A 26640-nucleotide genomic window follows, 5' to 3' on the forward strand; every position below is an offset into this window, starting at 1 on the left:
AAAGCTTTAAATTAATTAAAAAAAAGGTTAATATTAATTATTATAATATTATTAACTTTTAAATAATTAATTATATAGGATTTAATAATTTTAATTAATAAATTTTACTAAATAAAGCTTTAATATTATAATAGAAAAACCTTTTTAATAATATTAATATTATTAAATATAAAATTTATAAAAGTTTAAAATTTAATTAATAATAATATATAGTTTAATTTAATTTAATTAACCATTTAATATATTAATTAACGTTTTAAATAAGGTAAAAGAAATTAAAAGCTTCGATTTATCTTTTTTTAGGTTGGAATTCTATTAAAATAATATTATAAAGTAGTCCTAAAAATATCCTACTTTTATACTACCGTTTTAACATTTAAACCAAGCTTAACGTTGTAAATAATGCCTTAATAACGCTTTTCTTTAGAAATTGAAGGCATCGTAAAATTCAATATAAAAAGAAGGTTAAAAGGTAAAAACTAACTGCATTAGGTATAGGGATTTATATACGTAAATTCGCGTAAAAAGCGCGTGGCGGGGTGGCCCGGGACCCTTGCGATTTGCTTATTCACATTAACTTATTACCTGCTGACATTGCTCAGGCGCTATCAGTGGCCTTCTTGGCAGACATATGCCCCTGGACAAGCATGGTGTCCCTCAAATTCATGACCCTCGGTTTGTTCTCTTTACTAAGGTGAGTAGACAAGCCCAACGATCATCAGACCACAGAACTATTCCCATTGACCATTGGATAGATAGAGTTCCTCAGCATCATCTTCTCGCCGCTATCCCTCGGCCCAACCAAACTCTCTATTGTCTGCTTCTATCGACGGATTTTTCGTGGCTCTAAGTTCTCCATTCTCACAAGTATTCTCTTAGCTGTTATCGCTTCCTGGGCCGCTGCTTTCTTTTTCGCCGGGCTTCTCATTTGTGTTCCTGTTGAAGCTTTCTGGACCCAGGATCCAGCTGCTCGGTGCTTTGTGCCCATTCCATTATTCTACACAGGTGCCATATCTGATACCATTGTGGACGTCATTATCTTGTCGATTCCCGTGCCGCTGGTGTGGAAGCTCAACCTACCGACGAAGCAGAAGATCAGTGTCAGTCTCATCTTTTTGCTAGGCGCATTGTAAGCATCCGCTTCTATTATATGGTGCTTGTGTTAATCTAGGTCCACTCGAAATTGTCAAGCGCGGCAACACTACGATGAGGAATTTGATAACAAACTGTTGGCATTCATTATGTAATACTCATGCTGATCTTGGCACCATTACAGTATTATCGGGATTAGCGCTGCACGAATAGCGCTATTTGTCCACGCAGGGACAAGTTTGAAAGAAGCTACAGACATATCATGTAAGTTGAAACAACACTGCATGGTCCAGAAGCTGTGACGATAACGATATCACTCTATTGCGGCATGCCCTTAGTCGTGTAATCATGAGCTAACATAGTTGAGATGACACATCACCAACACTATACTGGTCTCAACTCGAATGCTCTGTGGCTGTGATCTGCGCCTGCTTGCCGACGCTACGCATTGTTCTTAATGACGTTTCAGTCAAGAGTCTTCGTAATTTTGCTAGCAAGTTCTCGCTGCGGGGTATTTCGACAAAAGCTCCATCTCAACAGAGCATTCAGCAATGGAGTGATAGTCTAACTAAACCAGACAGCTTGTCAGCGGCGCTTAGGTCGAGCGGTTACATGGCAGCTGTACAGTCCGAACCTTCTAGCCACATATCGGAAGGCATCACGGCAAACAAAAATGTTCATCAATGCTCTGAGGCCTGCTAGTTAGAGATTGTCTACGCGGTGTTACTGATAATGTGCAACCATGGGCTACTAGGGAATGAACTTAGGTAGTGTTTTAGTGTCAAGAGAAGTTGTGACTGTTTCGAATATGAGTTGGTTCCTTCATCAGATTCTCGGGCAGCGCCGCAGCAGCTATCTGCGATAGCTTCGCTGGGGAATCAATGTGACTACAATAACGCGATACTGATAATTAACGGCCATTACTATGAAAAATATCTATCGATTTAGCTTAGTGAATTAAGTACATGGGATGTCAACCCCTGGTGTTAAGATCAACCCATCCAAGCCATGTCCAAGCCCATTCCCTCCAGCATGCATCTTACTACACCTTTTCATAACAAATCTAATTCTCTTCACATAGGTTACTAAGTCAAAGCCAACAGCTCCTTTATTATCTGTCGAACCCTGGTTGTTCTCCACCTGTTATATGCTAGAATACAGATTCCAAACATATCTGCTTGCAGGCATTGTAAACACTTAACAATGGTATCTTCTCAAGAACCATCCTTGCCCTCAACACTGGAGAAGCTTGAAATCCAGGCGTTCTACTTGTCGTACCCAAGTTCCTGCAATAAGCAAGACTGGAGAGCATAGAGCAGTTCTACGCTACGCAGCACTATACATGGTAAAAGGCGAGGCTTAGTTGCCATTGCAGCTCATTGAGCGCACTGGATTGTCTTTGCCAACTGACACCTTAAGATCTAGCGCTTCGCCACCAACAACGATCTTCAATACGTGGACCTCAAGCTTTGGGGCGCGCACGTGGCGACATTCCAAGATGTCGAACCCACAGGTCGCGGCGTCAACAGGGCTCAATTTGCGATGGGGTTTGCCATCACCACCAGATCAGGTCACGTACGTATCACCACCAGATAAGGTCACGTACGTATCACCGCCGGATAAGATCACATAGGTACTCCGTCTTAAGGATACTCGGAGCCGTCCACAGGCAGGGCTCAATTTGCGCTATATTTACTCGTTGATGGGAAGCTCAGCGCCATCCTACATTGGATAATGATTGCGAGGAGGTGGGATCATTGAATGTCATGATCTCAGTTCCAACCAGTATGGTCATAATAATTTTAAATCTGAGTTGGCGCCAAGGAACTCCCATACAGTGGCCAGTAGTAATACCTATGTTACTTTGTCTGGTGGTGATAGGAAACACCATCCATATACTGATAGGATTGTTCCGGGACCGTCTATGTTTCTTTCCCCCCCTCTATAGATGGTACGTTTGGTGTTGGTTTCCTCAAGTCTTTCTTCGAATTTAGCGTTAGTGTTCTCAATTTTAGCCTTAAGTTCGGTGTTGGTGTTGGTTTCCTTAAGCTTTTCTTTGAGTTTGGCTTGAGCAGACCAGCGTCGAACTCAAGGCTGAAATTCAGATGTGGTTATCTGGGGCTGGGGGGAGAGGGCCAAACCATTGTAGGTTACTACTTCTCAGGTGTGAACCGCAAATCTTTTGCCCCCATACTGTTCAGGACCGACTGGATTGCTCCGTTTTTAGTACCTTGTGGTGGTAGCTTCTTACCGTGAAGCACGTGTGAAAGATCTTGTAGCTGCTGCTTCTTTAGAGCCTTCATATCTTTAACATATAACCGTAAATCCGGGATCTTATTACTATCGATATTATAGATGGCTTTGAGATCATCCGCTTCATCGTAGCAGTTGAAGTTGTAGATAATTGGCTTCCCGGGTTTCAATCCTATCTATTTTATGTATTAGATATTGTAAATTATATTCCAATTCGGTTGGTTCGGTCGACGTAGCCAGCTCGTTATCCTGGTTAAAGATGGATTGGAACTTGACGATGATATGAGATGCAGCCGCAGAATTGGTAATGCAGCTTACGGCATTACTTTCTGTTAATGTCGATTTCAATATAGTAGGAGAATCATCTTGGCGAGGGTAGGTATCACTAGATATCAAAAGGTTACAAGGGAATTTTAGGGCAGGATATGATGGTGCCCTTCTCCCACCCCCACCCACCCGAAAGGCTTCAAAGAATGCGGGATCAAGGAGGCCTTATATACGCGTTGTTCAACCGTGTCTTCCATTAGCAAATGGGCTCACATGGCGGTGTGCGTAGCGTAGCTAGTTTTGCGAGCAAACACACAATCGATCAATCACCTCCAGTGGATCTTCCACGCCCGCCTGTCCCCAGCCACGTCCCCTAGACCAGGGCGATCCCTTAACGCGATCCCTTAACTCATCCATCCCGTAACAGAACTTCTAGGGGTCCGTATGATCATGTAAACTAAATCAATTCTATCTCAAACGAGTTCCCGGAACTTCAATTTCAATTTTTCCGACAGGTTCTCATCGTCTGCGTCTTGCAATTCATCCCCTTCGTTTGCCGCGTGGGGGGAGTACTCAATCATCTCAGTTATTTCATCAGAAATGTACCCGGCTGCTGATACTATAGTGCGAATCTTAGTTACCTGAGCATCCGACAACTCGCCAGTATCAATGTTCGCCGTCCTGCTGCCACGTTGGGGTTTGGCTGACGCATCAGCTGGCTTGGAATCTGGGCCGTGGATTAGCCGAGAGACAAGGACGTGCTTGGAGAAGCTCAACTTCAGGAATAAGATGTAGTACGTACTCATACCAATTCTTCAGAACATGTATGCGATGCACAGAGGGCACCGCCTATATGAGATGCAGCTAAAACGAATGAATGATATCACCAGGGTAGACTCGTCCACGCAGACGGCGAACTGTTAAGGGCAACGTAGCTCGCCACGCCACTTTGCAATAAGGCCTTGTCGTTCAGTGCTGGCATGAATTGTTATCTACCTCTATGAACCGATACGAAGTCACACGTCTTATCATGTTATAATACCCATATATATATGATGTTAATATCTGTATTAATCTCCAAGCAGTCCCAGTGATTCCAAACTCTCACCTCCCAGCGGTCTGTCAGCGCTCACCCTAATCGAGCCATACCATCACTACAAGACCCAAGACTCTCCCTTTAGCATACATCGCCTGCATAGTTAGGGAGCGCACCATTCGCACGGATAAAGCCAGCCTGCCACTGCGGCGCGCTCTCACCGACAACGGTACCTGCGGCACCCCCAGCGACACAGAGCGTGTGGGCTGTTGTCAGCTCGTTGCCAATGAAGTTGGTGCTGGTGCCGAGGCGCTGGCACAGCGAGCAGAAGAAGCCCCAGCACGTGTTGAACTGGAAGAGGAGGCATGCCCCAGAAGAGATCACCAGGTTCTGGTTGGTGGCGAATACGTTGTTTATGACCGTTTGGCAGTCGCTAGCTGATGGGGGATTGCCCTAGTCATACATTAACACATGTGGTGGGTGCTGGGGATTCAGGATACTTGATGGGGAGATGAAGTTCAGAGTACAGGGGCTAAAAGGAGACGGAGTCGTCACATACAGAGGTCGCGCACTCAAAGAAATCTCGACGAGCGATAGTATCTCTTGGTTCATTCGAGGCACCGCGACGCTTTAGCTTCTGGAGAGCATCGTGGCTTTCGTTTAGACTAACGGAATCGATGTGGTAGTCTGCTGGGGCATCTTGCGGGACTATGACCGTGGTAATTGCCGAGCTTTCGTCGACCACGTGCGGCTCATGCACTTGGTCGGCATCTACCGATTCTGGAATGAGAATCGAGGCCGCAGTAGAAAGGCCCGCGAACAGAGCCAGCGTTGACCAGAGCTTCATTGTTGAAGGTTTTGGTTGGCAGCTTGCTGCAATATCGAAAGAGAAGGGTTCAAATGATTAAATGGACTTGAGTCTTAGAATGCCAGATGTGCTCTGTTGCATTGTTGATTTAGAAGGTGAAAAGCGTGGGCTTTTATATCCAGTCATCCCGCATCCGCATCTGTTTTCCGAAGGACCCAAGTCCAAGGAAAGACTACATTTTGTTGGTTCGCGGCCATCCGCGCAATCTAGAATCCGTCTGACGAGGAGATACAACCATCCATTGATTAGGTCCTTCAAGATTCGTGGCCCTGGTCCCCAAAAGAAAGAGGAAGCTGACGCCTAGGAGCACTGCAATTTGTCGAAACTGTAGCACCCTGGTCTAAAGCCTTTCCCAGACCCTCAAGTATCTTGGACTATGCCACGATCTGATACGCAAAATTCAGCGGCACCCAATGAGTACATGATTGCTCAGCAAATTCTAAGGAACTAGCTGCAGCCGACCCGTCATCATACCGCCGTACGATACCTCCCCATGTGGTGTGTGAACACACAAAGTTGGAAGCTGGGTTATCTGAGTTCCGATGACGGTACAAGGGTTCGGTCTTGGGTATTAGGGATCATGAGACGCCCTTTTCAGCTTCTGAATCGGGTTGGGATTTTTGGAATGTTACATACATTGTAACGTGGTACCGGGAAGCCTTAGTTGAGAGCAGGCTGGTTGTCGACTCAGCGCAAGTCAGACCATAGACGTTATATCTAAGCTACCACTTCTCAGAGCCGCAGTCGATCTTTTATATACACCATCTCTTAGGATCTACGGCTAATCTTCTAGAAGCACTTTCATATAAATTACATACAGCCTTATCCAGGCTGTTGGAAACCTCTATATTGCGCAATATCGTGAGCTTCGCCTCGGATGCTCAGCTCATACTTCTACAGGCTACAGTTGGCATGAATTCATATCGAGCAGCAATTTGAGTGACACGGTTAAAGTGATGGTTATTTTTAGGCATTGATTTACGAAGCCAGAAGACGGGTCGTATTCGTTGGAAAGGAGCAAACGAGGAGCTCGATATTAACACGGCAAGCTAGACCCCAACTTCGACTTTATCCGGCAGTTTATCCAACCCGTGCCACATGCATTATTACCTGCGACCCTCTCTCACTACTGGCTGAAACGAAGTGCCGAAAGAATTGCTAAGAACCTATTCAGCGGAGAACTATGTACCTGAGTATGGTACCGAATAGGTCCGTTCGTGAATAAGACCAACGAGCCAAGCACGATGTGTAAGCTCATGACCCGATTGTAATTAAAGAAGAGACATACAATAGGGCAATGAAGTATATCTAATGATTACCTCAAAACAACTTATCTATTGTTAGTTTCAAGCTTCCTCATACAGAAACCTTGAATTGAGCTGACGTCGGGGTTGCAGGCAGACATGCACCACTCTAGTCGGCAATTAATCTACGACCGCGTGCATTTCGGGACATCATACATGAAGTTACAAGGTATGTAGAAAGTAGCCCATACTTACTCATCACGCCAGGCTGATTTGCTGACGTGTTCTAGGGTACGAACAGATGATAAGCCACTTCAGGCTATTTAACATTCGCGCTTCAAATTGGAGTAGGTAATTGGGACTTTCTGCTTTCGTTTGCTCACAACGCTGACGCTGATTGGAACCTTATAAAGGATGCCATCTAGAAAGTTCTCCCAAATGGACAGGAGGGTACTAGCCATCCATCGACTCAAGGACGCAGCGCGGGGGTTCCCTTCACTTGATCAACTAATTTTAGGATCAGAGACTTATTCAGGGCCATTCAATGTGATATCTGGGTTCACGGGACAATAGAAAGATCGGCCGCTGGCTCGTTATCTGTTGATGCCGTGATATGCACTTCGATGCACGGGCACTTCAGCCCAGACGGTGGGCCACTGGGACCACATAGGACAAATCATCGGAGATAGCCTAAGCGCTTAAGATTACCCCGCATGTTCCATTTTCTTAGTAATTTTGTATTATATAAAGAATTATCTAAGTAATTTAAAGCATTAAAGTTATACCTTAAGCTTTATCTAATATTAACGATTTTTATAATAAAATTATTGCTTTATACGAAGTTAGAACTTTTATTTTTACTATCCTTACCGATTTTAATTAATAAGGCTACTATTATACCTTTCATACATTATTTCGTTATATTTAAGCTTAGCATTTAATAGGCTGTTAAAACTAATTCTAATCTAAAGAAATCCTCTTTTAAATCCAATTTTTCTTCTTTATATAAAGCTAAAAAGATAAATCTATCCAATAAAACCTAGCTAAAATTAATTACCCTATAACCTACTATATAATTAAATATATTTAATATAAATATAATATAAAGTAGCAATATTATATAAATAAAAAATATAATAAAGTTATATAATAAATAATAAAATAATTTAAATAATATATATAATAAAGTTTTATAATAAAAGGCTTTAAAAAAAACTATTTTTATAAATTTATATAAATATAAATTAATATTATTATTAATAAAAATTAACTTTATTAATATTATAAAGTTTATTAATTAAAGCTTATATAATAATAAAGTTATTTAATTATTTATTAATATAAAAAATATATAATTTTAAATTAAAATTTTATATAATATTTTAATAAATATATAAAGCTTTAAAAAATAGGAATTAAAATTTATATAATAACTTTTTTTTTTATATAATAATTAATTTATTAAATTTATAATTATATTAATATATATTTATATATAATTATTTAAATCTATATTAGCTTTATTATTTATATTATTATAAATATTTTAAAATAATTCCTTTATATAATAAATATTATAAATATATAATTATTATTTATAAAGGTAGATATAGGAATTAAAATACCTCTTTTTATTAATATTTAAAGTCTTTTTATTAAATTAAATAAAATTGCTATAATATATAATAGTTTAAATAGTATAGAATAAATTTATTAATAAAGTAATTACCTTTTTTTATATTATATATAGAATATAAATAAATAAAATTAAAAAATTAAAATTTAATAGTAAAGCTTTTATATAGGATTAATTAATTAATAGATTAATTTTATTAATAAATTAAGTATAATTAGGTATTTAAATAAAAAAAATTATTAAAATTTTATTATTATATATATAATTTATAAACTTATTCTTTATATAAAGATTTTAAAATTTATATAGCTATAAAATAATTATATAATTTAAAAGTAAAAATATTATTTTTATATTATTTTTAATAAACCTTATAAAATTTATAAAATATTTTAAATTAATTAAAAAATTCCTATATTTAAAGGTTTATTTATTTATACTTTAATTTGTATAATAATTTCTTTTTTAAAAAATATTAAAATTAATACCTTTTTTCCCCTAAAATAAAAAAATAGTATAATACTTAATTAAAAAATTTAAAGTTTAATAATATCCTTTATATAAAAGAAAATTATATATATTTATATTTTTATATATATTTTAATTTTTAATAGCTTATATAATAATATATAGCCTTTAATTAAAAACCTATTTTATTAATTATTTATTATCCAATTAATAATATTAATAAATATATATATTAAATATATTTTATTTATTATTATATAAAAGTTAATTTATTTAAATAATTATATTATAATAAAACTATTTAATTTTTAAAAAAAATAATAACTTAAACGGAAACCCTATCCCCCTTAAATTCCTTATTAATATATAAAATAATTATAAAAATCTAAATAATTAAATATTTATTATATAATTTAATCCTTTAATTTAAAACTTTTCCCTTTAGTTAACCTTTTTAACCTTTATAGCTTAATAATAAGAATAGCTATATAATAATCCTATTTTAATTTTATTATTAATTTTATTATATAATAACCTTTTACCTTTAAATTTTATTTTAAATTAAACCCTATATTAATAATTAAAGCTACTATATAATAATTTAAATTCCTTAAATATAATTCTAAATTAAATTTTAAATTACATTTAAATTTTAAATCTAACTTATTAAATAAATTAAAATTTAAAATAAAAGGTTTAAACTTTTTAAAAGTTAAAATAAAAATATTATTTTAAATATACTTTATATAATTAAAAAGAACTTTTATAAAAATATTAAAGTTAAAAGTAATATAAAAGTTTTTAATTTAAATAATTAAAGGGTTAACTTACTTTTTAATAATAATATTATTATATAACCCTTAATTTAAAAGTTTATTATTATTATAAAAGAAGTTATTTTTATATATAATACTTTTATTTTTAACTTTAAATTTTATTATATAAATAAGCTTTTTTAAAATAGGTTTAACTTTTTAAATATAAATAAAAATCGTTATATAAAAATTATAAAAGCTTTTAAAATAAAAAAATCCTTTATCTTTAAATAAATCTTTTATTATATAATTAAAAATATTTAATTTATAAGTTTTAAATAAATTTATTAACTTTCTTTTATTAACTTTAACTATTACTTTTATATAATATTACTTTTAATTAAAATAAATATAATATTTAAATTTAATTCCTTATTATATAAAGGTTTAAAGCTAATCGTTTTTATTTTAAATAAATGCTTTAAATAAATAAATAAATTCTTTAAATTAATATTAATTTAATTATTTATTAATATATAAAAAATAATAAAAAGGAATAAAATATATATATAATCTTTAAGCTTTATTATATAATAATATTTTATCTTTATAATAATATAATAATTTTTAAATGTTTATTTAGATTTTAATAATTAAATATTATTATTATATAAGCTTTTACTTAGATTTTTTTATAATTATAAATTTATATTATAATTTCTTTATATTTTTTTAAATATAGTTAATCCATTTATATATTATTAATATTAAAGTATAATATTTAAGGTTAATTATTAAATAATTAAAGGGTATAAAAGTATTAAAGTTAGGGCTAAAAGTAATATTTTAAAATAGGGCTTATAATTTAACTATTATATAATAAATTTAAAGTATATCTTTTTTATTATTATTTAGAATTTTAATAGCTTAAGGCTACTTAATTAAATAATTAAAGTAAAATAAACTATTAAAAAAGGTAGCTTTAAATTTTTAATATATATAATGCTTAATATTATTAAAGTATATTAAACTTATAAAAGAAGAAAATTCCATTATAAATATTATAATATTTAAAATATTTAAATAATTATATAAAGGAATAAAAAAAATAAAAGATTAATTATATAATAAAAAAAAAAAGAAAAATTAAATAAAAGATTAAAATAAAAGATTTTTTATATATATATTATATTTATAATTTAATTTTAATATATAATATTTATTATAATATATATATAATTTATATTAAAAGTTTATATAATATAGCTTTTATTTAAAAAGAAACATTATTATAAAATCTTATTATTTATTATATAAAGGTTTATATATTTATATACTTTTTTACTTTAAATATATAAATAGGTATAATTCCCTTTATATAATAAGCAATATTATAAATAGGTATACTTACTTTTATATATTTTTTATATATTTATTTATTATATATATAATTATATAAAGTATATACCTTTTATATAGCTATATAAAACTTTATTTCCCCCCCTTTTTAACTTTCCCTTTCTTTTCTCTTTTTTTTTAAGTTTAATAATAGTAGCAGCAACAATAGCAATAATAATAACAATAGTAGCAATAGCAGCAGCACTACTACTACCACTATCATTATTATAGCATAAGCTTCTTTTCCTTTCTTTTATACAATAAATACTAACATCTTTATATAAATAATATTCCCACCCTTCCTACCTTTATCCTTCCTATTAAAGGATAATAATTAATACTTTATTACTATAATACGCTTTAATAAATAATTTTAAACTTACTTAACTATAATATTACCATTATATAGGAATATTATATTATAACCCAAATTTTATCCAATTAGTTAAACTATATTAGTACCCTTTTAATTTAATCTTAAAGGGTCCTATCCGCCTTACTTTACTTTAAATACCATTATACCTAAAATACTTCAATTAATAATATAATATAGCTATTTCCTAATTATATATAATTATTAAGTTATTTTAATAATTACTATAATAATTATAAATATTAAAACTATAAAGCTTATTACTCTATTTAAAATAAACCTAATAATAATAATAATAATAATAATTATACGCCCTTTCCTACGCTTTATTAACCGGTAAAAAAAAAGCTAAAAATGCTAAATTATTAATCCAATTATCCAATTAATAGTTTAACTACTAACCTTATCATTTTCGCCTAAATATATATTATTTCTTTTCGTACAATTAATTTTCTTTTTTATCCAGATTAAAGTAGGGCTAGGTATATATAATTTCTATTATTAATAAAATTTAAATAAATGGAAGCATTAAAACGATTACCGGGTACCTTTATATAGTATTTTAAATAAGTAACTAATTATATAAAAGTATTCTAATAAAACTAAAACCTAATAATTAAATAGGTATATAGTTTAATTAAATTGGATATCCTTTCGTACAATAATAGCTTATATAAATACAATCCTAAATTTTATATGCTAAGTGCCAAGTGCCAAGTCCTTTAGGCTATCTCCGATGATTTGTCCTATGTGGTCCTACTGGACCTTCATGAGCCCACCCACCATCAAGCAACCAAATCCTACAATAGAGTCCCGCTATGCATAAGTTGGTGGCAAGAAGGTATAGCAAGCCAAGGCGTCCTCGCTGATGCACAGCTGCGTGGACATATCATTGGAAAATTCGCCCGCGTCTACGTAGATTCCACATGACTGTCATTACTATAGGCATGGAACATCTCGAGGTAGAGGAATTTCAAGACGGCTCGGCTTGAGAGACTAAGAAACAAGGAAATTGCGCATACTCGAGGTCTAGAGGTAGAGAAATCGGCCCGGTTCTAAGGTAGTGCGTGCGTGTCTATGAGTGGCAGCCGAGAACTCATCACGCGGGAATAGCCTAGCTGGAACAGCGTCAGGCCGAAGTAGCGCTTCATCATTAACTTCATATGCTGCCAATTTCACCTGATTGCACTATAGTTTCATGTTGATTTAACATCTAATAATATGAATATAGAAGTGAGAGTTTCTTGATTAGAAGATGACCCGTGGAGTGTCAGGCTTCCATTGATTTTCAACTAAATCAGTTCATTAAATGATGCTTCCTATGGGCCCCTTCACTTTAGATAAACTGACGATGCCGTTCGTACTACATATATGCAGCTAGCCTCGTTCATTCGCATCTTCAAAGATTGTAGTGCTGCACGGAAGCTCGTCTACTTTTTCTTGGTGCGCTGCGGTGTGATAACTCATACTGAAACTATGACTAGGTATAATTTTGTAAACTTTAAGGGAAACGACGAAGCATATTTGATAATGTGGCCCCGCTGCTTATTACTTTCACATCCTACCGAAGCCTGCTACCAAAACTCCGCCCCTTGAACGGCAAAGAGGGTGGTTCACAATCATACTGGTGGCGCAGCGGACACATGACAGTGTGTCCATATGTTGAAAATAATTTAAGTATGGGTATACGATACAGCCGACGCTATTGCGAGAAGGCCTAGCAATAATCTCTTATCTAGAACAAAATCCGACACACTGAGATCCCCGTGTATGCAAGTGCCGTATGTCCTCTAAGAGGGGGACAAAGAAAAGAAAGGGATGAAAGTGCAATGCCATCACACTCACAACTGTGCTCGGCGATCACCTGTCTTCTTCGCGCAGAAGGCATTAAAGTACGCGTTCAACGCGTCGATGGTCCCGCTACCCTCCACCAAACTGATCACAATACCCACGTAACCATCGGGCCGTACCACGACGACGCCACCCTTCTCTTCGTCGACCCCCATCTTGGCATGTGCCGCTGCTTTCGCTTCCGGCACGCGTCGGTCCCACCTATCATCTGCGTAGACGAGATCGCGGTATCTGGCAAGCAGTCCCGGGAGGTCCCGCGAGATCTCGATTTCGGGACGTGTGGCGGCGAATATAGTGCAGATGGTGAAGAATAGACTGTGCGGGTTGTATCGCTCGAGGTGCGAGACGGAATCGATATCCGGGCGCAGATATGACCCGAAGAAAGAGCGTTTCCCGCCCAGGTGGGAAGCGAGATCCTTAAGAGCCGTAGCAGTGACTGAAGGCTTGCCGGCGAAAATGTAAATGCGGAACGATCCATTCCAGGGAACCTCCTGTTCTAGATGCACGACATTGGCGTCGACCACCCTTGTGACATCGGCGTTCGCCATTAGACGCCCTGTCCGCAGCTTGGTGCCCTTGGGGTGAATAAGATGCGATTGGGCAGGATGGTCGGGTGACCAGTTCAGGGCGTTAGGTCCGTATGCCACTCCATAACCACTCGTGAACTCGCATGACTCCTTGAAGGTTTTAATAAACTCATTGTCGTTGGAACTGCCATTCGTGTGTTTCGAAGCTGCCTGGACCTCTGTAGCAGCCGGCCGTCGCTCTGAGAACAGTTTGGCGTACTTGTTGTCGAAAGAGAGAAGATTCTGTGCCACCTCCTTACGCTCGGGCTCATATGTTTTCAAAAGAGCTCGGTCGGCGAACCCGGATTCAACTGCGTGTATCTTCCAAGCCAAGTTCTGAGCATCCAGGAAGGCCGTATTCATACCTTGACCGGCTTTAGGCTGTGGCGCTATGAGTTACTGGTCGACTCTATGAGAGGGCAATGGGCAAGGGTGAAAAAGCTTACGCTATGTGTGTGACAAGCATCCCCTCCAAGGAACACTCGGTGATCAAGAGTATACCTGTCAGAGATACCCTGGCCAATTGGATACACGGAGTACCAATCAACACTCTCCCACTCGATGGAGTATGGCTGTAGGATCTTCTTTGCCGAGGCCTGTACTTGTTCGGTTGTAGCAGTCTTCCGTGGGTGCCAGTCTGGGTCTGTGGACGAAGCAATCTGGATGTACAGCCGGACCATGTTGTTCTCTCGAGGAATCACCATGATAGATCCGTGATCTGAATGTATTGTGCATTTCATCTGTTCTGAGTTAGCCTCATATATAACGAAATAAGTTCCATAATGGCAACACGAACCCTGATGTCGGGGAAATCTGTCTTGACCACGCCGTCCATGACTCCCCATACGTGAGCTATGGGATCCTTATGTGTAATACCGATGCCTAGTTGCTCTCGTACAAATGACCGGGCGCCCTCGCCACTGAACAGATATTTGGCGCGGACTGTCTCACTGTTCGTACCGTCTACGTGCTCAAGGTTGACCTCAACCGGATATTCAGAGTTCACTTTTTCATCGGACGTAAATCCAGCAATCTTCCACGGCCGTTGAATCTCAACACCGTTCTCTTTTAAATCCGAGATGAAGGCGCGCTCTATAAGGCCCTGGTGTAAGAGGGTGGTAAAGGGGTACCGCGCATCGATGAAAGCTGGGCAACTAGCCCAGGTTCCTGTTCGAATAACGCCCTTCTCTGCCGTGGCCGGATCCCAGAAGGCTACTTCGTAGACCCTGGCGGGTTTGTTCTTCATGATAGCCGACTTCAAGCCCATATTCCTTAAGAAGTCTAGAGATCGGGGCTGAATACCATCGGCTCGTCCATTAGGCGTGGGTTCAGCACGATTATCAATGTGCTTGATTTTATAGCCAAGCCTCGCGAGACATGTTGACAGCGTGAGGCCAACTGGGCCGGCTCCCACAATTACTAACAAGAGCGTCAGTTTTATTCAACTTGAGAATAGGTCATATGCTCACCTATATCGTAATAAGGAGGATTTGGTTTTGACGAAGGTTGATCCTCCATTGTTGAGTCGGTGCTGTCTATCAACTTACGAACAATGAAGTGAATTGGATGAGGGGTTAGTAACGTGCCTGCTGAGTGGCGCGTAATGTGATCCGAGTCAGGTTCAAGCCAAGTGTAACAAAGGAATTAGACAAAAGCAAGTGCCAGCTGATCAACAAGGCAAAGTTCGAGGGAGGTAGAAGATATTAAATATTAGCAGCTATTTGAGATTGAAATGTAAGGAGGCTAGGTTCATGGTGTCAATTTCATACAGCTAAGCGTACACGTGTGGTGAGAGTGATATACACGGCACCAAAAGTCGGGAAATGCATCTCAGCACATCTCAGCAACCCCCACAGGGAAGGATGGCGTGCAAACGAGGTTGTTGACTGGCTGACACGATCCCAGCTGGGAATTGTCCGGAATCGTCACCGCGAAACAAATAGAGCCAAACGGTGAGGGCGTGGGCCTAGCTGGCTATACACATAGGCTTCATTACCAATTGAAAGGCAGCTGAACCGACGACGATTAAAGCGATGAGGGGCCCCGACGCGGCGGGCCTCCACTATCCATTACCGTTGCGAGATCCCGTGTTCTAGCGAGGGCGAGAGAGCCATCCGACCAGCTCAGGTTAGCGATTCGAGGCTCATCGCCTCCGCATCGTCTAATTGGGGGCCTATCATTATGTGGATATGCTGTCATCACGGCTACAATCATCGGCAGTACTGCTTCCGGGGTACCCCTTTTAGCGGATAGCCCCAGCCGCCTACCTAATTACCGAGGTCAGGATACCCTACAGTAGAATATCCTCCTATAGGTGAGTACCGGGTAAGAGGTATATGCTCGTAGGGGAGTATTATCTCCAGCTGAGTACGTCGATCATTGGAAAAACTTATGCTGAAAATGAATAGTGTGTAGCTAGGTGTTGAGATTGACCTTTGAAAACATGATTCATGGATATCGCGACAACTGGGTAAGAGCTCCCAAGGTGCGAGATCGCGAATTGAAGTGCGTGAGCTGAGGCCAAGGACGACTATGATACCCGTTATTCTGAAAACAGGCATGTCAGGTACGTAGGTTTGGGTCACAAATATACATCAGGCTTGGCATGATAGGCCAATAGTAAGGGTGATGGACATTTACAACCTCAACCTCCGTACTTATCGACATAAAGGTTTAATTGTTATGAACACGATGTTGCTCTACGCTCGCCTTTAAACTGATGGCCCTCAATATCAGAAGTTTTTACAGGTCTTTAGAAAGGAGAGCATGAGCCAGGTAAAGTGATGCTGTACGGTATTGTGACCATTGGCTCCAGCATTTTTTGGGAGGCGAAGGTCGTACTTGGGATAAGAATGATTACATGCGCAGGGAAACGAGCTAAGCAGGCCAGCTTCATTACTATCAACAACTCAGTGCGAATCATTACTGACATGCACTATATATCCGTTCATGAATGTCGGTGCACTTAATAAGTAAGCCATCATGTAGGTGTTGATAGTAGTAGCGCGCGTGCACAATATGAATCGCGACAGCTTCTATCTCATTCACACTGGATACATACATCATGAAATCTTGTGACCATCGCCGCAAAGATTTTCTGATACCGGGCCACATTTGTATATACACATCTCATTTCAGTGTGATGTAGATTCGATAAACTAGGGTGAGCACATTGAAAATATCTTAGGCCAGCGGCTGTCTGAAGCAAATGCGATGCTCTACTTTGAAACAGCCTAATCTAGCCAACCTTAGGCGCCTGTTCCAGCTAATATACCGCCCTGGAGAATCTCATTGTTTGGCCTATATCAGTTCGGCATAACACCAGAAGAGTCATCTTGAAGAGGCCTTGGCGTCGTTCGAGCTCCAAATTCTTGCAGGAAGCTCGCAAGCTCTCTATAAAGAGAAGTCAGTTCTGCGTTGTGATCGCCTTGAATATGCAGTAGGGCTGTCCAATTACAGAGGACATGCAATAAACGGTCCCTCCACGCAATTTCCTCGGTCTTATTCTCTAGAAGCTAGAGTTGAACGAGTATTAGATCTTGAGCTGGTCACGATCCTTTCGAGATCCAGCACCCTTTAGCTCTTCCATACCTTCCTTATTTACTTACATACAACCGCCTAACCATAGGTTGGGACCTCGCAGCTGGGGTACACTAGTGTAGAGGCTGTCAATCTTCAATTGGGCTCTTAGCGCCGATCACTCCATACTCGCTCATGGCCGTCGCTTCTCCTCATACATCTACATATCTTAGGTAGATCTATGAGGCTACCAATAATCCTCTTGAGTAGATTGAAAGGGCCCAGCGAGCAGTAAGTGGTGTTGCCAAAGCATGAGATTCAGGAAATGCGACAACATGCATAGTCAGTAAGCTAGGCGCCTGGAAGTTGACGAGAATGCGCAATGATCTGCACATCGTCCCCCCTGTCACCCTCTCCATACCAATGGCGCTCCATTCCTAAATTGGGAGGTAGCTTGGAATCATCTCACGCAGGATGGCTTCAATTCGATCACCAAGGAGCAGGATTCCCAATTTAAATACAGCATGCTCTGCTCAGAACAGGTAAATCATCCCATTGATTGAAGTCGCTTATACCTTTGCTAATCATCGTCAATATGGCACGTTCAGTGTGTGTTCTGCTTGGCTCCTTGCTCCTACAGGACGTGTCTTCATCCGTTGTTTCGAAGAGGGCGTTCACCCCAACGGTAAAAAGTGCTACTTTAGTAGGAAACGTCGCTGATCCGGCCATTAACCGCGATTCGTGCGGCTCATCCCGGTTCGGTGACCGGGTTTTCTGGACGTGCCGGGACAGCCAGCCCTACGATAGCAACGGCGCTCCGATCCTGCCGCTATGGTCATCCTCGGCGAGCTGGTCCAATATCAACGCCGATGGAACTCCTGACCTTCTGCAGTACGGCGGTGGTGGCAGCCGGGATCCGTATTTCCCCTATACGGACAATGAATGCAACACTAATAGTGCAGGCTCGTGCCCTGATGGTTCTCGTTATGCGCTCTGGCCGGATAGTCCCCCTTTGGTGACGTCTACGGACGGCAATGTCGTTACTGCTTACACATGGATTCGTAAATCGCATATTTTCCCAGAGGTGTGTACTGGAACAGCAAAATGCTAATCAACTTATATGTTCCTCATTCCTAACTATCGGGCTGAAATTAACCTTTTCACAGTGAGTAGCGTGTATCCTTTATTTGGAGTCTAGTGTCACTCTAGATAGTCTATAAAGCAGGGTCCTTCCACTACGAACAGCACAGTAACACTCGTCAACTTTAGCTTCAGCACGCCTGACCCGGACCCGGCGACTTCGCTCTATAAGATGACATACAACCTGGATAATCCGGACCGAGATGCCCTACCCACAGTCAGTCTTGTGGATGAGAACTTTTGGCTGTATGGAGGCATTCCCTATGGTGCTTACGGTAGTGTGATCAAAGACGGCACTGCGTATCTGTTTGGTAAGCCATCAAATGGCATCGTTGCTTTGGCAAAGGTGGCCGCAAGCTCCATCGAGGATAAGTCTCAGTATCAATATTGGGTCAACGACGCGTGGACCTCAAGCTTGCCTGGCCTGAACGACACGAATGTCAACATTCCCAACGTGAGTGCTGGTGGACAGGGAACCTACTATTTCTCTGACTTCTGGAACAAGTGGGTGTGGATTGGCCAGGTAAGTCGCTCAAAGCCTTTTAGCGATTTAGAGATTCTCAGTCTGAGCCCAGCTGTGTGCTTTAAGCCGCTGACGCACGATCTCCATCTCTTCAAAGAGTTCTGTTGAGCAGGTAGTTCTAACATCTAGTCTCCATCACAGGCCGGTATCAGCGTCTCAGCTGATTACTTCATCACCACAGCCGACTCCATCACGGGACCGTGGGAGAGCTCAGTCAACTTCTACTCAGGGGAGACTGGCACCTATCCCCTCGGAGCCTACACTCTCCAGGCTCATCCGGGACTTAACCCGGGCGGTAGCACCGCGACTAACGAGATTTACATCTCACACACGAAGAACGATGCATATGCTGATACCGCCTTGTACTCTACGCCACTGATCCATATTGAATGGAATTAGGGAAGCGGCCTGACGCTGAAGTAATGCGTTTAGTTTGCGCCAACGTCACCTCAATGCATCACCTTGTCGCGCGCCATTGCCTCGCCCGTTGGCTGATTGCAATTCCGTCGACAGAGGAGAGCGGCACACTTGCTTGCCTCACAACTACATCCGCTTTGGACAACTTTTTGGACAATTGCATATATATTACAGGCATACACATATACTGAGGTATCCATCTACATCGTCACATACACATTAGCATATATCTGTATATACTCTCATTCTGCCACTATCTACCCTCTAACAATGTATGGATTACGTAGTACCTATGTCTACGAGATTATTTACGATGACGTCCTAAACCGTGTTAAGTCCTTTTAAATTTGAAATCGATCAAATGACGCGTCTTTAACATCTAGGCATGACATGGACGTGTCCGAGGACAATATTGAGTAGGTGATGAGACATGGAGATAAAATAACCTTGGATGAAGTAAAACAAGGCCTAAGTTTGTTTTTCAGATTGAGTCTATCAAGTGATATGATGTAATGCCAATTCTAGAGCAAGATATGCGTAAGAAGACGCGCAGTCAGAGTTGGGAGCTAACCCCCTAGTGCTTCGTCCGAAGGAGGACAATATTGAATAGGTAATGACGTAATGACACACGAGAGAGGATTAACCTTAAATGAAATAAGACAAGATTTAAGTTTATTTTCCTAAAAGTTCGCGTAAACGCGTTGTCAGTGAGTGAAGACGAGACGTGTAGAGGTAGAGTTTATAACTCACACCTTAATCATTCTTTGTCCGGACTTCCATGTTCAACTGGCGGAGTATATGATGCGTACTATGACACCACACATCCTAGCATTTAGGTTCTATTTATCTGCAAACTGAGTACTTACCTGAGGAAAGGAAGACGCGAGTGAAGAGGCGCGCCATTCGTATTAGTCCTGTAAGAGCTTGCAGCACTGGTTGACTGTTTGGTCGACGGTGGCTTAGTAGGCTTTCCGGCAGTAGGTTTTTTGGACTCAGCTGCTCCGGAATTACCGGTCGTTGTGGGTTTATCAGTTGCAGACTTGGTCGTTGTAGAGAAGGTTGATACCTTGGCTTGGGCATTACCTTGAGTGGAAGACATTTTTTTGAAATTTATTTGTTGTACTGTGATGTACTGTGATGCTAAAAGAAATGTGTTTAGCTTACCTTGTCTGATGGGCTTCGAGTCTTTATACGTAGGATTGCTACAAAGGCCTTGTTTATGAAACCATTGATTGCACTGTCTTGAAACGGTTCATTTCTCCCGAAACAGGATCAATCTCTGTGCAACTTGACCTATGGCACTCAAATTGCCGACGCAGTGCGCTCACTTCGCACAATGTCTTTATGGAAGGGGTTCCAGATTAAGCGATGGAGGGGTGGATTGGGTGTGCTATGTCTCGAAACCATGTTTGACTGGGCAAGTCAGGACAATGACTTTCTAATAAGGGCAGAGATCTGGGGCTTGGAACTGATAATATTCGCCATATAATGATCTTTGACTCTATAGATAATTGGACTGCCAATTCTGACCGCCTAGGTCTTACTGATTCGTTTCATGAAGCGAAGTCTGAATAACCTTACTTTCAATATTGCCTGCATGTCTCTCTCCCAAATATTATGAAATAGCCTGCATTACGCCCGTAGCCGTAGGCGAGCTGCATGTCAAGCTGTACGCCACATAACCGAGTCACTTCTAAGTTCAGGTACTCTCAAAAGTAGAGTGATCGATCTTCCCCGCCAAGGGCATTTCGAAGCGAGATATGCACACTTCGGTCTATCTCGGGTCGCAGTTCATGCACGCAGGGTCCAAAGAGGTGGGCACTCGGCCCCAGGCAAAGCGGACCGACTCGACGCTCCCGCCCTGCACATAATAATACCTAAAATAGACGAACCTAAATCGTAATTTGTAGGGTGAACTATCACCAAACCCGATATAACCTAACTGTAATACCGCGAAGGTGCGCATCATTGGGCTGAGTGTCAACAAATGGGTGCGGGGTACCTCGGGTAACATAGCCAGATAGGGTGTTGTTTCTCGTTCACTGAGCACCGACTAGTCTCAGCGAAAACGACGAGAACAGAATAAGGGGAAGAAGGGTGCGGAGAGTTAGATCTAGGTACGACGGTAGGTTTCCACAGTAGAGCATCTAGGTAAGAACCAAATCTAATTTCTGCGATCGGTGCATCTACATAGTACTAAAAGTAAGTAGGACCAGCGGATGGCGAAACGTGGGCCAACGCGCACGAATTAGAATATGGTGGGTATCAGACTATTTGTACATAGAGGATTGACGACTCGTGGATGATGGGACTAGCCTTTTATTCGACATTCGTTTGTCATGTGCATTAAAAAGCGGCAAGCAAAATGAGGTTATGATGCAACAAGTTCAGATACAATAGATATAGAAGAGACAAATCGTCGCATTTCATGCGCGATAGCGATGGGAAGAAGATAAACATGAAATAGCATAGTAGCCTTATAGAAGCAGAACATTGCCGATCTGAGTCCATTTAGCGAGTTCCGACTTGTCTCAGCTGCAGTATGTATGTATATACATATGTACGTAGGCATGTTGTGATCCACGCGCGCAAAGGAGCTCAGCATCACCGGAGGTAATTATTAGAAAGCAAAGGCGTATTGCACATTAGCATGGGATCAGGTAAATGTAATACGGTACCTAGAGAGGATCAAGAGATAAAGTTGCCAGTTAAAAGAAGTTATTATATACATAGAAATTGACAGCCGATTACGAAATAATGGCCGTCTGGCGCATTTCCGCTTTGGGCGAAGATTACCTACCTACGCATCTAGATGTACACCAGGTACCTACGCAATAAGGGAGGGCAGAGGAGGGGTGAGAGCAATGTTGGTACAAACGTTGAAGTACCTTAAGTATATTTGAATTAGGTACTCCGAGCTCTAAGCTGAGTCGCCCGGTGTATGTACCTATTGGCTTCTTCTTGGTGAGAAGCTACACGCTGGCCTCTGGGAGAAGAGCTTCCCTAGGTACCCACCCACTAACTACCCAGGTAGCTATTGTAGGTACCTCCTTACTTAAGTAGGTAACCCCCGGCTCCATGTTTTAGTGGCCTCCAGCTGTCTTAGTGCCCTGGCAGCCCCCCCCAGCTTGGCAAGGAAGCACTTTGCGCTCGCCGCGGTTGCGCGCTTAGGGCGATCTGGCGCCTACATTGTGCCAACCTCAAAAATCTCCAAATCCTCCCTTTGCGACCTGTCAGAAGCCTCACTTCATCATCGCATACTGTTCTGCTCTTTTTAGGCTCTTCTCTCCGGAACCCTACGAGCACGAGCAGCCTGCGCATACAATTTTAGCTTCAATGACGTAGACCCAGCTTCGGTGAGTTTAGATGTCTCTGTTTACCGTTGCCTAAATGAGAAAACGTGTGCTCAACTTTAATCTCGCCGCGTGTTTGCTCTCGTCCGCCCTGTTGACCCGCCGGCACATAAAAGGGCCCTCTTCCCCCCCAGCTCTCGCTTTTTCCTCCTTCTCCTTCCCATCTTCATCACACATTTGAATCGTCTTCGTCTAGCAAAGCAACCGCGTTTCGTACACATACAATCAATCACAGCCAAAGCAATCACATCTGACTTCCCATCATCGTTCTTCCCATCCTCATTTGACTCATTTGAACCCTCGAATTGACATCATGTCTCTTTTATTCAGAGAGAGAATTCACACGCGTCCTCTTCCACGGAATCTTCATTCCTGGACGGACCCCGGCCATTATTTGTCCTGCGAATCTTGTAACATCTATCGAGCTATCGAGACTCGAAAAGCCGAGAGACAAGCGCATACAGACGCTTCAATCCTCGAGCGCTCAGAATCTATCTTATATAGAAGCCGCAATATCATCGTTAGGTTAGTAACTTGTGTCTTTCGTCCATCCTTCCGCCAGTCCGTCCTGCAACATGTTTTGAAGCCGCGAGCCGCCCAAGTGGACGCGTTCTGCTCCTTGCTCCTGCTCCTATCCCTACCCCTTCCTACTCTTGCAATCTTTCCACGCCTGCTTGGACATCGCTGACTCTTCGGAACAGCCCACGTCTTATTGATCGTCAACTCCCCAGCTTTTACCAGGAAGAACAGCAGTATAGATATACATCTATTCGAGTCCCGTATTTTCGCGGCTCCAACACCACCCAGGTTAGTTCTCTGTAGTTATATTTTTACCCTTTAGGCAGCTTTCGGGCCTCATTACTCCTGCATAACCCCCGAAATATGAGCTGAACCCCTTCTCTATCCGGCAATTACTGACTCCAGCGTGTGTAATAGGCCCTCGGCCTGTCGGGGGCAGCTTCAGCTTCGGGTCAACTTCGCCCAGCGTCTACCAGAAAGCGTCCCGTCACTTGCACGAGCACACCGGAACCAGCTCAGTACTACGTTCCTGGTCAGTTTCCTGGATACATTAACCATACTCAAGTTAGTCCAGTAAGTCTACCCCTCCCCCACTTCACTCGCCCCTGCCGCCTTTAGCTCTTGGCCAGGTACTTTGCCTCTCTTACTTTGTGCATGATGCTAACCACCTGCGCTCACACCTGTAGGTGTCCGAAGACGAACCTGCTTAGCAAGCAGAAACGGACTTCTGGACTTTGAATGCAGATCTTATCAGACAGGAAGCTTTGGAGACATCTCAGGCTGCCACCAGTGCTTCTTTCAACGAGAAACTTCTCTCCATGCCCGGCGCTTGGCCCTCGTGGGCTGATGAACTGGATGACGTGCCTGCTACAACTATTGCATCTACTCCTCGTCGTCAACAGGCTCAAGATGGCAGCCCTGGTTTTCTCTCTACCCACGCCAGAGGCATTTTCTCCTTCTTCGGGAACCTGTCTAGCTTTGTTCTCGGTGCTTCCCGAAATGCACCATGGAGACTCGTTCCACCTGATCAAACGGCACAGGAACCACAACACCCAGACCCACCACATGCAGTCGCTACGACCAGTGTCACTGCCGCGGTGACACCGACTGCTGAGAATGTGATCTCACGCTCTCCAAAACGTCTACGATCTGACCCAGGACCGTTACGTGCAACCCCCCCATCATCTGGACCTCAATCCTCCCTCGCCACCAGCAACCAATTGAATCCTGATTTCAATTATGCCGGCCACTTTTCTCTTGATGCGCTGTATGCATCTGACAGTGAAGATGAAGAGGAAGACTATGCAGGTAGTCCTATGCTGATCGATTCTCCTGAGCACCTAGTCTCTCAAAGGACTGAGACTAAACCGGCTCCCGAGCTTCAGCCCGGACATCCTCGTTCAATTCTAAAGTCAGAACACCGAAAGCCCATAGCTTTAAATTCGAAGGAAGCTATTTTGGCTGGAAATCAAAGCAGCCCGTCGGTGGCCGCTGCTCGTAGAGCTGTGCGGCGGTTTCCCAAAGAGTTGCCTATCAGACGACCTAGTGGCAGTGCTAATCTGGGACGGCGTCCCATTGAGAGTCTTCGTCGTGGGGATAAGGAGCCGACGACATTCGATCATGCTGGCATGGTACAGTCACCCGAGTCAACTATATATGATGACGTCTTGGAATTCTTTCCCAATGATGTTTCACATTCTTTACCTGGTCTTGGTGCCGAAGACCTCCCTGCTGATGCTGATAAGGTTGAGCATCTAAAAAGGGAGTTTAGGGAGCGCGTGCGCCTGGAAGAGATTGCATCACAGAATGCCGCTCTCTTACGTCTCGGCGTCCGTCGACCCAAGTCCACTCTTATTCGTGAGCCTTCCGCTGAGTGGAAGGGGCGAGCCTTGGACGCGCCCAGAAATGGACACTTCAACCCTACCACTGTCCATCCGGATGCTGTCGAGCTCAAACCGAGAGACTTCGCTAAGCTTGTCCCACCAACGGCCTGGCTTAATGATGACTGCGTTCACTCTACTCTATGTTGTCTTGCAGCTTATATCAACGACAAGGCTGGTGTTAAGCCCAAAGTTGACCCCCCCAAGTGTGTTGCCGTCTCGTCTCTATACTGGACCGCGTTCTCTGGCGACCACAAGAAGCTCTATCCGCGTCTGTTCAGTCGAAAATGGGGCATGAATCCAGACAACTTCTTTAATATCGATACCGTCTTGATCCCTGTCAATCTGCAGGCTCACTGGACCCTTATTGTTATTCGACCATCTCTCAGAACCGTCTCATATATCGATTCCTTCCACAGCCGTAACCCACTACAGGTCCGATATGCCTATGAATGGTTAAGTTTATTTTTAGGACCTATTTTCGTGGAATCAGAATGGCATACGACATACTTTGATAGTCCACAACAGACGAATGCATACGACTGCGGAGTTTTTGTCATTACCAACTCTATATGCCTTGCGCTGGGAATAGACCCAAAATGCTATGAAGAAAAGGATTTGCCAACCCAAAGATTACGTCTGGCATCTGTCTTATTGAACGGAGGTTTTAGAGGGGAGTTCAGCCTCTCAGATCTTTAGTATCTTTATTGCTGCGATTGGAGAGTGGGACGATGCTCAGCAGATCGATAATATATTTATTACTGTGATTAGAGAGTGGGACGATGCTTAGCAGGTCAGTAATATATATATTACTGCGATTAGAGAGTGGCACGATGCTTAGCAGGTCAGTAATATATATATCACTGCGATTAGAGAGTGGGACGATGATGTATTGTTAGAATAGCCTTTATGATATAAACCCGTTCCACCCAAAATAGCGTCCCATCTCCCGAATATATGTGATATGATTGTGTTGCTGTCGTAGGGCAACAATTAAATTCATGTCGGCACAGCATCGTTTGAAACCCCTAGTTGGTGACGCGCGATAACCGCGCCGAGACGGCGTATGTGTGACCTTGAAGGTTGGGACATGGATCCAATTGTGTATAGAGACTAAGGTTACTGATGTAGACAGAAGTGACTTAAATGAACCATGTTAATTTGACAGCCATACCAGCTTCTTGTAGGTACAGTGAACACATTCGATCCCTATGGAATTGAGTATAAAAATGATCTAACGTATCACTAAGCCCTCACATGATCAGACCAGTTAGCTCATATATATGGTAAAGCACGATACCTGACGAGACACGATAATGAGAGGCATATATCAAACAATCCCATAAAGCTATCGGCCAATGAACTGCTATACACAATCGCTGTGTTGACGGGAACGCGTGCTCATTATAACATAATAGTTCCAGGACTAGAGCCAAGGCCACCCCCCATCCCATCAACCGTCCCTCCTCCAAGTAATCGCAG

The 26640-nt window shown here is 41.2% G+C and overlaps 5 protein-coding genes across 5 annotated transcripts; 3 read left to right on the forward strand and 2 right to left on the reverse strand.

The window, feature by feature from the left end:
* Nucleotides 1-500: 500 nt before the first annotated feature.
* Nucleotides 501-2228, forward strand: F5B22DRAFT_599503 (uncharacterized protein). Its single transcript, XM_047974466.1, has 4 exons — nt 501-694; nt 756-1129; nt 1277-1356; nt 1460-2228. The coding sequence occupies exons 1-4, from the start codon at nt 632-634 to the stop codon at nt 1792-1794; spliced, it is 852 nt and encodes a 283-aa protein (XP_047832618.1). The 5' UTR covers nt 501-631; the 3' UTR covers nt 1795-2228.
* Nucleotides 2229-4085: 1857 nt separating this feature from the next.
* F5B22DRAFT_644818 (uncharacterized protein) lies at nt 4086-5495 on the reverse strand (the record flags this gene model as incomplete). The annotated part of the gene is made up of 3 exons (XM_047978489.1): nt 4086-4339; nt 4825-5101; nt 5208-5495. 3 exons carry the CDS (start codon nt 5493-5495, stop codon nt 4086-4088), a joined length of 819 nt encoding a protein of 272 aa, XP_047832619.1.
* Nucleotides 5496-13108: 7613 nt separating this feature from the next.
* F5B22DRAFT_68723 (FAD binding domain-containing protein) lies at nt 13109-15578 on the reverse strand. The gene is made up of 4 exons (XM_047980476.1): nt 15277-15578; nt 14604-15226; nt 14254-14547; nt 13109-14188 (listed from the first exon to the last, which is right to left on the reverse strand). The coding sequence occupies exons 1-4, from the start codon at nt 15323-15325 to the stop codon at nt 13232-13234; spliced, it is 1923 nt and encodes a 640-aa protein (XP_047832620.1). The 5' UTR covers nt 15326-15578; the 3' UTR covers nt 13109-13231.
* A 2343-nt stretch (nt 15579-17921) lies between these two features.
* Nucleotides 17922-19684, forward strand: F5B22DRAFT_653992 (uncharacterized protein; the record flags this gene model as incomplete). Its single annotated transcript, XM_047979768.1, has 3 exons — nt 17922-18410; nt 18549-18989; nt 19131-19684. The coding sequence occupies 3 exons, from the start codon at nt 17922-17924 to the stop codon at nt 19386-19388; spliced, it is 1188 nt and encodes a 395-aa protein (XP_047832621.1). The 3' UTR covers nt 19389-19684.
* Nucleotides 19685-23072: 3388 nt separating this feature from the next.
* On the forward strand, nt 23073-25857 carry F5B22DRAFT_644822 (uncharacterized protein; the record flags this gene model as incomplete). The annotated part of the gene is made up of 4 exons (XM_047978490.1): nt 23073-23284; nt 23461-23566; nt 23696-23851; nt 23989-25857. 4 exons carry the CDS (start codon nt 23073-23075, stop codon nt 25855-25857), a joined length of 2343 nt encoding a protein of 780 aa, XP_047832622.1.
* Between the last annotated feature and the right edge of the window lie 783 nt (nt 25858-26640).

This window comes from Xylaria bambusicola, assembly GCF_022495145.1.
Source record: "Xylaria bambusicola strain CBS 139988 unplaced genomic scaffold F5B22scaffold_12, whole genome shotgun sequence".
NCBI lineage: Eukaryota > Fungi > Ascomycota > Sordariomycetes > Xylariales > Xylariaceae > Xylaria > Xylaria bambusicola.